This window comes from Aegilops tauschii, chromosome 2 (genome assembly GCF_002575655.3).
Source record: "Aegilops tauschii subsp. strangulata cultivar AL8/78 chromosome 2, Aet v6.0, whole genome shotgun sequence".
NCBI lineage: Eukaryota > Viridiplantae > Streptophyta > Magnoliopsida > Poales > Poaceae > Aegilops > Aegilops tauschii.
In genome coordinates, this window is record NC_053036.3 from 626,152,324 (window position 1) to 626,163,186 (window position 10,863).

A 10,863-nucleotide genomic window follows, 5' to 3' on the forward strand; every position below is an offset into this window, starting at 1 on the left:
ATTGGAAGCTGCAAGGGTTGGGTGCTGCTATGGCCGAAGAATCTTATTCGTTTGGAGCCGGCCGAGAGCACACCAATAACCACACATCAACAAGCATGTGCGGAGACCACCACCCCGCCTATGCAATTACCAGCTCCTATAGTGCCGGGTGAGAGTGGCGGACGACGTGATGAAGGGGGTGCAATAGTACTGGCTGATGTAATCGGTCCTGTAGAACAGAGAATGGATGATGAGACGGAGGTCGACCCTATGGGTTTCCTCAATACAAACGCGTATGACTGTGACATAGATATGATGAGTCAACCATATGAAGAATCGGGCTATCAGCATGCTAATGAGGATATGGATGATATGCCCGGGCAGGAAGGTCGTTGGAAGGATTGCAAAAAGTCTCTCTTCATGAATTCCTCACAGGACACGCCTGAAGATGCCGCCTCAACACAGGCTCAACTAGCCGGGGGTCGTACAGTGCTTAGCCCGGGAACCCTGGGGTAGGGGTTAAGGAAGGGTCTGGAAGGTGTGCCCAAGAAAAAGGAGAGGAAGAGATCGGGGAAGATAACTGCCTCCAAACAAGCCAGAGCACATAGCAGCCAGACGATGGATTCTGAAGAGCGTGTACCCGTGAAAGGTGCGGCCATGTTCCATCTCACGGGCGAGCCTATGCTACCGCCAAAACCGCTGGAGGCACTATCAGGGGATCTCAGGAGACTGCACGACCATGTGCTGTCGACTGAGAAAAGCCTACTAGCCTCAAAGGATCCAGGATATCTGACATACGCGGCTCGTGTGCCTGAGGGGAAGTGCTACGTCGACACACCGCCCGCGGAGGTGTTTTTCCTGCGGTTTGACCATATCTTTGAGATGTTTCTGACAAAGCGTCTCGATTTTACAATCGTCCGCCTTGTTGCGCTACATATGAGCTCCGTCATGAAGAGTGAAGAAGTCTCGCAAATCTGTGTGGCGGATCCGTACTACATGCACGAGTCTTTCTTGAGTCTCGGCGACTTTGAGCGTGAAACTGCTAGGGACTACCTCCAAAACTTCATGGTACAGAATAAGGACTAGGAAATTGTCCTCCTGCCTTATCATCCAAAGTAAGTCAGTTCCGGACAACCCTTTCGTACATTTCAATCATTCCTTCTCGCTCATATGGAGAATAATTTGAGGTGTCTTTTCCCCGCAGCAACGGGTGCGCCGTCCTTATCGTTCTTTACCCGCGAGTCTCCCACGCCGTGTATTTTGACCCTTCCAGAGACTATGAGAAAAAGGACTACACCCACATAATGAATATTCTAGATGACGCTCTCCAAGGCTTCAGCATTAGAGGTGGCCACATGCAGATCAGGAAACAAAGGAACAAGAAGATGGGTTTCGCGCATAAAACTAACTTCTCCTGCATCCATGTCCCAAAACCAAGCAAGAAGGATGGATTCTACATCGTCCATCTCATGATTGAGTTCAGCACGGATCACCAAAAGCTTCGCATGACAAGCAGAAATGATGATCATATCCACAGGTGGCTAGAATCTCATGGAGAAGCGGATTATAAACTTAGAGATGACTTCTTTCGCATCCAAAGGGACATTGCGACGATCATCATGAAAGAAGTCGCCGATGAGAAGGGGATGTTCCACCACGGCCCTATATCGCGAGCTGACGTCCGAACTCGCATAGGCATGCAACGTCTAGACCTCACGCCGCTCAAGAAGCTAGGGTCCATACTCGATGATATGGAAGGATGGAACTTCTAGTGATTTACGATGCCGATGATGATGATATGTGTAGGTTGAACTTGTATACTTTCTCTAGCGATGAAACTTTGTGATGTCGATGGTCCCTGCCGAACTTGCGTAACGCTACTTTGTTAGTTTGCGTACGATGACCTGCGTACCTCTAGTTAATTAGTTTGCATACTGTATGTTGCATCTAGTTGCTAACCCTTTCTTTTTCGTGTTGCTCTAGTATATTTTGTTGCATATGATTGTACATCCTCTTCATGAAGATGCATCTCTAGCAGGTACCTAGTTTCTTGATGGCGAGATGGCAGTGCTATGTCGTGTACAAAGGGAAGGTTCCGGGGGTGTACAACGAGTGGCAGGAGTGTCAAGCGCAAGTGAATGGGGTCTCGGGCGCCAGCCATAAAGGCTTCAAAAGCAGACAAGAAGGAGAAGCTAGTTACTTGAGGTTCACGCTAGCGCGAGAGAGGACTCGTAACCGCCGCCTCATGTACTGCATAGTTCCGCTCTCACTCATAGTGATAGCTCTTCTCGCGTATACCATTGTTTAGATGGATGGCGTTGTAGTTGCAAGTATTCGAGACTTGCATATGTATCGCTATTTTCGAGATAATGACGAGATACCACTTTGTGTTGGATGATGATTATGATGAGACTATTTCTATGTATATGCTATGATTACATTTGTGGTCTCGCAGCCATTTGTATGTGTATCATGATGACATTTGTATGTGCTAAAGATTCTTGTATAAGGCCTGTTCAAATACAAAACAAATATGCAGAAAAAAAATAAAAAAACTACTGAAATTAGCAGTAGCGAGTGGAGAAAAGTTAGCAGTAGCGTGACAGTAGCAGTAGCGCGTACAGGTAAAGCACGCTAGAGCTATTAGCAGTAGCGAGCATCCACACAGCACGCTGCTGCTACACTTTTATAGCAGTAGCGCGGGGGTGCACGCGCTGCCGCTACGGCTTAGCTGTAGCGCCGGACCCCATGCTACTGACATACCTAGAACCCGCGCTGCTGCTAGGCTTTTCCCTAGTAGTGATCGAGCGAGTGGGGAACGAAACTAGGGTTCGTCCACACAGTGTCCATTTGGAGCGCAGCGAAGGAGAGATCTCAGCGTGGAGGCGCTGACGGGGCCGGCGGCGGAGAGAGAGATGTCGTGGTCGTCCAGTGCCGAGTCCGCTCCCGGATTTCGTCGAGCTGCAGGAAGGAGGGGGAGGAGTCGCACTCGCCGGTGCGCTACCGCGATAACCCAATGGCATACGAGCCTCCAGTGATGTGCCACTGCTCAACTCCGAGGAAGGCTCCAAGATGGATCTCCTGGAGCAGGCAGAACCCTGGTAGGAGGTACTATAGCTGCGTGGATGCGCTGGTAAGTGTGGTTTTATGCCTAATTTTCTTCCTTTTTCTTCTGTGCAATAGTATGTGAAATGATACATATTTGGAAATTTTTCTGTGCATCTTAATAGCACGGTGGCTGTGGATTTATGCAATGGCATGATGATCCATTGCCCAAATTTTGGAGTGAGCTCATTAGGGATCTGCGTGATGAAGTCTGGAGGCTTAAAGGTGCAACTGTTGCTAGATCTGAAGATCAATTTCCAATGCAAACTCCCAGTGAAGATGATGGCACAAGGGAGGCCATGGTTCTGTCTCTGCAAACTCAACTCAGAGAGAAGAATGCAGAGATTGCAGGGATTAGGGCCAAATTTCACAATGTGATGTTTCTTTTCACTATATTTGTGTTTGGCTTAGTTGCAGGCAAGATCTTAAGTTAGTTAGTTGGTTTAGTTGCCGCCAATGTAAATGCAATGTACTGTCTGGTTTAGTTGCTCTAGTTTAAGCCAAGTTGTCTTTTGTATGCTCTTGCTTAATATGTAATGGATCAGTGAAGTTATCTTCTGATGCAATGAGATTGAGTCAGTCTTGATCCTCTTTTATTTTGTATGACATGAGTGGTTTGCTGCAACATTGTCATAATGTATCATCATCAACATATCCATCTACATAATCAGCATATCCATAAACATATCCATCTAGCAATCATATAATTTTTTTTCAGACATGGCACTACAAAATAAGAAACTGATCCATGTCTACCAATCATAGCACACATTAGTTTCTGGAGTTCAACTCATTATAGCCATACATAACCATTGTTCACAATACATAGAGGAGTTCAACTTCAAATGCATAGTTCATCCTTTTCTCACAAAAGGATGAATAGCATAACTACTACATACATACACAGCCATAGTTCACAATTAGTACAAGCATACAGTACACAACCTTAGTTCCCGAGTACTCTTAGTTCCTAGATGCTAGGTCATTACACAACCATCATTCCCAAAAGGTCAGCAATGCCACTAATCTCATTTTCATCTTCTTCACTTCTCCAAGATGGCCTGAATCCCCCTGAACTTCTCCTTCAACTTTTCATTCTGAAACTCTAACTGCCACTTCTCTTGAATATGCTTTTCATTTCCCTTAAGCAGATCAGCAACCTGAAGCTTCAACTCTAGCTTCTCTTGGGTGAGCTTCTCCTGACTCTTTGTTAGCTCTGCATTCTTCAACTCCAAATTCATCCTAGCTTCAGTATGCACTTGCTTCTCTTTCATTTTGTTCAACTTCAAGTTCTGAATGAGTGTTGCTTGAGCTCTTGTCAGGTTGACCAGCAGCTCATACTTCTGAGTAAGTTTCTGGGTCTCTGCATATTTCTTTGCCATCTCAGTTGCCATCTGTGCCTTCATATCATCAATCAGTTCTTTTCTTACCTCCTGCTAATATGTAATGGCAGGCTGCAGATGTCTGAAATCCACCACCCTATCCTCCTGGTGGCTCATAAGCTCATGCACATCTTGGACTAGCTTGTCATAGTTGGCCTCCAGCTTGTTCTTCTCTTCTGTCAGATGGTGGATAGTGAAAGAACTTTCAAGATTGTCATTCACCCTAGCACTTTTGGCATCTTCAACCATTGCCCATAGCTTCAACAATGCATTCTGCATTGTTGGGGGCCATTGGTGATCAACCCATTCAACAAAGCCACAATTGCTACCTTCCTGCAAAAACAACAACAACACCAACAGAGTTCATACAGCAAGTAATTACACAAGATCACTGCAATTGCCAACAAGCTTAAGAATATCTAAATTTAGCATCAGACCACTACATTTAACAAGAGGAGCAGCCACTTGAGTAGCTGACTGACTAGGTTAGTTACTCTAGTGTTCATATCAAGGAGTGTTCAACCATTTTTAAACATATGGTCAGTTAAAAAATGTTCACAGCAAGCAGAGTACTCCAGCAAGCAAAATATACTCATGCTTGACCTAAATAAGCTATTATAGTACCACTATGAAACAAAGTTACTATGCCATTGTACTCCGGCAAAATATACTCATGCTTGACCTAAATAGGCTACTCTAGTACCACTATGAAAAAATCTAGCTCAAGCTGTACAAACTAAGAAAAAAATCACTATGCCTACAATCCATACCGGCTGTGCACATGCTAAAAACCTCCTGCCTTGTCTGTTCCTTCAAAGGCAACAAGCCTCTCAGATGCCATGCCGTGCTTCTCACATGGGGACATCAAATCTAGCTCAAGCCCCTTGTAATCTGGATCTTCAAGGCTGAAAGGGACCTGCAGAAGCTCGCACAAAGACAATGGCCAAATCAAAACCTACCTAAATCAACCAAATCAAGAAATCCCAAATCTGAAACCCTAAACTAACTATACTGACCTGGTTGAGCCCGTCGGTGGAGGAGGAAGACTGCATGTACGGGAGGCTAGACTGGTCGTCGCTGCTTTCGTCCTCCAAAACCATGGCGTCGGCGGGGCGGTGCGGCGGCCGGCAGTCGGGACGCGGGCGGCGGCGACGGAGGGAACGAGTCGAGGAGGAGGAGGGGAGGGGAATGGTGCGGTGGGGACGAACCGGTGCGACCGGACCGGGTTGGAGAGCGGCTCGTCCTAGTCAGCGCGCGGGCACGCGCCGATTGGCCAGCGTGGCACCTGACGGGTGGGCCCGAGCTATCGGAGATACCGTCAATACGTATAAACCAGCCTTTTAGCCTTTTTTGCAAAAACCTGGACCAATGTTGGTACTGACACGCAAAAATTATCTATCGTGGTATCAGTCTGCATGTGATGCCCCAGTTGTGGCACTTATGTGCAATTAACTCCTTTCCTATGCTTGGGTCCTGTGGGCATTCTCCGGGATGCAGACATTTTCAGAAAATCTTCAACTGAGGGAAGGTCTGCCAGCCGGCGATGATGAGTCCTCGGTTCAGCAAGCAAGAGAAGATGTTGCTGCTACCACTACATTTGTTTGAGCTCGAGGATCGTTACTTTGTTTAGTCCTCTGTGGTTGTTTGCCTTGTCTGCTAATAAGCCGCTTCTACACTTAAACATAGCAGCACCGTGTCTGTTTTCCCCTCGGTGCCATTATATGTTTGCACTGCTGTATTACTTGCTACTCTATGAAAGATTTGTATGACCCATTTGTTGTGCCAACTGCAAACCCATCTAATAATATATTTGCTTCATTAGCCTGTCCATGTATACAGATTTCACTGTCTGTACTCAGCTAACCATAGTTTTCTTGCATCATATCATCAAGGTTCTACTATGTTTGTTTGTACCCAAAGTCCTAACAATCCGGGCCGACCCAGTCTTTCTCCGAGCTCTTTATGAAACGGAAATCGTTTGGTTCAGGCGAAGGCAAGAGAATGCTTCAGGGTCATTCTGGGAGACACTTGCCTGTTCGCGTCTGAACCCGTAAGAAATTGCCGAATGAAGCCTCGTATGCCAAGCACGGGCACCTAGAACTAATAAGTAATGACCCAAGACTTATGCATTGAGATCTCTAGCAATCTGGCTGGCTTGCATGGCGCTTGAGCGACGGCAGCATCGTGCAGGAAGTGTCCTACCACCTAGAGGGGCTGCCGGCAGCAATAGACCTGAGTAGAAACTCTGAACCGGGGGTCGGAACTAGGAAACACTGTTTGCCACACGCTGCGGCAAATAGTTGGGGCTTCGCAGGCTGGGGCAGCCCATTTTCTTATTATTTTTTGTTTGTTTCTATTGTCTGCTGTCTTTTTCTTTCCTTTTTCCCTTTTTTCTCTTTTCTGCTTCCTTTTAATTTTCCATTTTTCTATTTTTCTTTTTCATCTTTATTTTTCTTTTTAATTTTATTTTCAGGAATTCAAATATTTGTTCAAATTTTTAAAAATGTTCCAAAAATTCAAAGAATGTTTGCATTTTTCTAATTTTATTCCTGTTTTCAAAATTGTTTATGTAATTCAAAAAATGTTCGTGTTTGTATTCACATTTTTGAAATGTGGTCCCTTTTTTAATTTTGTTCATAAAATTTAAACAATGTTTGAGTTCTTGAAAACTGTTCATTAAGTTCATTTTTTGAAATGTTCAAATTTTAACTGATTGTCCACATTATTTTAAAATTGTTTGCGATTTCAAGAATTGTTCACATTTCCATAATTTATTTGTGTTTTGAAAAAAAATCTAAATTACAAAAAAAGTTTACATTTTTATAAAAAAGAACTTTGGAGCTTCAAATCTTGTTTGCATTTTCAGAAATATTCGGCATTTCACAGTTTCAAAAAATGTCAAGAAAAGAAAAAATATTTCAAATCTGAAGCTGCAAAGAATTGTTAAGAATTTAGGCTGCCCTTTACGCACTATCGTCCATCCATTACATTGCGATGAGGCTCCTTATTGCATGTGCGCTGTTTGTGGCTAATTCACTTGCCTGAACCTTGCTACGTCGGTCTTGAATCTCCCTCAAAACCATACAGTAGCTTCCAAACTGAATAGGTGCTTGAAGATCATTGATGACTCTCACACAGTCTGAAGCAACCTTCAGCTTGCTTAACATGAGATCTTCAACGAGAACTAGAGCTTCTCAGCATGCATAGGCCTCAAGTGTGGCCGGGTCTGTTACCCCTTCATAAACTACTACCGATGCCCCTCTGAAAACATCCTGAGCATCCCTGCATATAACACCAACAACACCTTTATTTGTGGATTTTGACACATCACCATATGTTTTTATTTTGGTTGTTTCCAGGGGAGGTGGGATCCAACGGTCAACCCCCTTACACTAGCACTAGGTGCAATTGTTGGTTTCTCATCGGTCTTTCTCCGAGCTCTTTATGAAACGGAAATCGTTTGGTTCAGGCAAAGGCAAGAGAATGCTTCAGGGCTATTCTCGGAGACACTTGCCTGTTCGCATCTGACCCCGTAAGAAATCGCCGAATGAAGCTTCCTATGCCAAGCATGGGCACCTAGAACTAATAAGTAATGACCCAAGACTTATGCATTGAGATCTCTAGCAATCTGGCTGGCTTGCATGGTGCTTGAGCGACGGCAGCATCGTGCAGGAAGTGTCCTACCACCTAAGAGGGGCTGCCAGCAGCGATTGACCTGAGTAGAAACTCTGAAACCGGAGGTTGGAACTGGGAAACACTATTTGCCGCACGATGCGGCAAATAGTAGGGGCTTCGCCGTGGCGCCCCAGACTGGGCTAGCCATTTTCTTTTTTTGTTAGTTTCTGTTGGCTCCTGTCTGTTTCTTCCCTTTTTCCTTTTTCTCTTTTCTGTTTCCTTTTAATTTTTTCATTTTTTACCTATCTTTCTCTTTCATATTATTTTTCTTTTTAATTTTCTTTTCGGGAATTCAAATATTTGTTAATTTTTTTTAAATGTTCAACAATTAAAAGAATGTTCGCATTTTTCAAAATTTGTTCCATTTTTCTAATTTGTTCATGCAATTCAAAAAATATTTGTGCTTCTTTCAAAATATTCACATTTTCGAAATGTGTTTCCTTTTTAAAATTTGTTCATAAAATTCAAAACATGTTTGAGTTGTCTAAAACAGTTCATTTAGTTCATTTGTTTTTGAAATGTTCGAAATTTGAACTGATTGCTCACATTTTTAAAATTGTTCGGGATTTCAAGAATTGTTCACATTTCCTTAATTTATTTGTATTTGTTTATAAAATGTTCAAAATAACAAAAAAAATACATTTTTAAAAAAACCTTTGGACCTTCAAATGTTTTTTGCATTTTCGGAAATATTCGGCATTTCACAATTTTCATGAAATGTTAAGAAAATCAAAGGAGTATAACATTTACTGAGACATAACGAAGTCTCAGTCGATTGAGATTTATCAAAACAGTAAAAATAACTGTGTATACATCACAATGATACGGAGGCCACGGGTTTGACCTTACCGAGCGAGTCGCAGCTCTAGTCGTACTACTAGCTAAATATGGCACTAGTACTACTAGTATATTAAGCCCGAAGGTGCTTATCGATACGATCATTGATGTCGACCTCGGCCATATGGGGTTTAAAATGAGTTAAATACACCACCGGTGCCTTAACTTGTCCGTCACGGTCAGTTTGGTATCTAAACTTGCAAAATACATAAAAGTGGTGTTATAACTTGTCCTCCCGTGCATATACGGTGCCTCTGGCTGTATGCGACCGTATGGGCTGCCCGCGTGAAATGCGAGCTGGCGGCTGGCCCACTTGTCAGTGGGCGAGCGATTTTCTTTTGCAGAAAATACCTCATGTTTTATTCAAATTAGAAATATAGATCTCATATGTCAACATGACAGAGAGAGAAATCGCTCAAATAAATTACAGGTAGACCTACTGCTTAGTGCGGGCATGAGCAGACCATCCGGCAGAACATGATGCGTTCTAGTATTAGCTAGTACTCATATACATGGACCTAGTCCGCGTATCTCTCTGCACTTCCTTCACATGTTTTCTTTTTGTTTATTTTTTAGTTCCTGTTTAGTTTTTATATGTAAATTTTACCATCAAAAATACAAAAAATATAAGTAGGCAATTATTGTGCATTTTAATTCTTTAATCTATTTTCATTATTGTTACTTTGAAGAGGTAAACATGAACTTTTCCCAAATTTTATGTGGATTTAGACAGGTCAACATATATTAAAAATTATTGTGTAAATTTATGCATCATGATGCGGGACCACAAGCACGGACAATTATTGCCTATATTCATTGATTTAAAATACTACACAATTGCAAAAAAATCGACAATGTAACTGTTCAACGTGTATTAAAAGTTATTGTCTAATAATAGTAATTCTAGAATGTATTAAAACATGTTAAAGGTGTTTGTAGAAATATAAGAATAATTTTACACAATAAATTTTCTCAATACACGTTGAACATGTTTTTAAAATACATGTTGTCAAGTTTTTGAATGCATGGCAAACCTAAGGTAACCACGAGGCAGGGCACCACGTGATGACTAAAAGGAAGAAATACTGTTTACATCGACAAATAAATCAGCAGGAAAATTCCAACTAGATGCTCTAATGGGATAAATATAATTTAGACCGTAATGAGATTGTTCCGTATGGTAACAAGTGAATAATTTAGGTGCGTCAAACAAATAAATTGTCACTGACGTGTGCATGTATGCATACCACGCACACGAGGTCCAGTATTAAGAAAAATAATACTACAAATGATTAGATACAACACCAAAAATAAATATGATAATTTTATATTTTACATAAGATGGTTTTCCTCTAAATTTAGCGTAAAATCTTGCTTGGTTTACTAGCTAGCTTACAAGGCTGGCACGACTGAGCTCCTGAGTTCGAACTTTGAATCCCCCTTTTCTTTCTTATTATTTTTCTTTATTGTTCACATGGTATCATTGTTATAAAAGCTGCTGTATCTGCCATTTACACATACTGGTGTGTTTGACGTAGTGGTTAACATGTATGTCTTGTGCATGCGAGGCACGTTTATTTTTCTTTTTACTATTTCATTCATCCGCTCGCCTGAGCCGATATGCGGGACCGCATTAAAATTAAATCTGAGGGGGCTGGCTCTAAAAAATGTGGGACCATATTAAAAATAAATCTGAGGGGGTTGGTTGTAAAAAATGCCCCCACACTTACATGCGGGCCACCTCCATGTGGGCGTGCCATGTGGTCAGGGCAGTACGCCCGGATACGGTAAAAGGCACCGTATTTGCACGGCCGGACAAGTTCGAGCATCACATTCTTGTATTTTACAACTTTAGGCACCAAAGTGACCGCGCAGGACAAGTTAG

At 42.6% G+C, this 10,863-nt stretch overlaps 1 protein-coding gene across 1 annotated transcript; it reads right to left on the minus strand.

Annotated features, from left to right (window-relative positions):
• Positions 1–4,520: 4,520 nt before the first annotated feature.
• On the minus strand, positions 4,521–5,566 carry LOC109769303 (uncharacterized). Its single transcript, XM_020328054.1, has 3 exons — positions 5,483–5,566; positions 5,266–5,382; positions 4,521–4,799 (listed from the first exon to the last, which is right to left on the minus strand). Exons 1-3 carry the CDS (start codon positions 5,564–5,566, stop codon positions 4,521–4,523), a joined length of 480 nt encoding a protein of 159 aa, XP_020183643.1.
• Positions 5,567–10,863: the final 5,297 nt, after the last annotated feature.

Bases quoted from the DNA above. Each gene is read 5' to 3' on its own strand.
- LOC109769303 (XM_020328054.1), bottom strand. From the start codon at position 5,566: ATGGTTTTGGAGGACGAAAGCAGCGACGACCAGTCTAGCCTCCCGTAC. The intron at 5,383-5,482 runs GTCAGTATAGTT...GAGCTTCTGCAG, and splicing joins CCACCGACGGGCTCAACCAG to GTCCCTTTCAGCCTTGAAGA. The intron at 4,800-5,265 runs GCAGGAGGTTTT...TTGTTTTTGCAG, and splicing joins CCTTTGAAGGAACAGACAAG to GAAGGTAGCAATTGTGGCTT.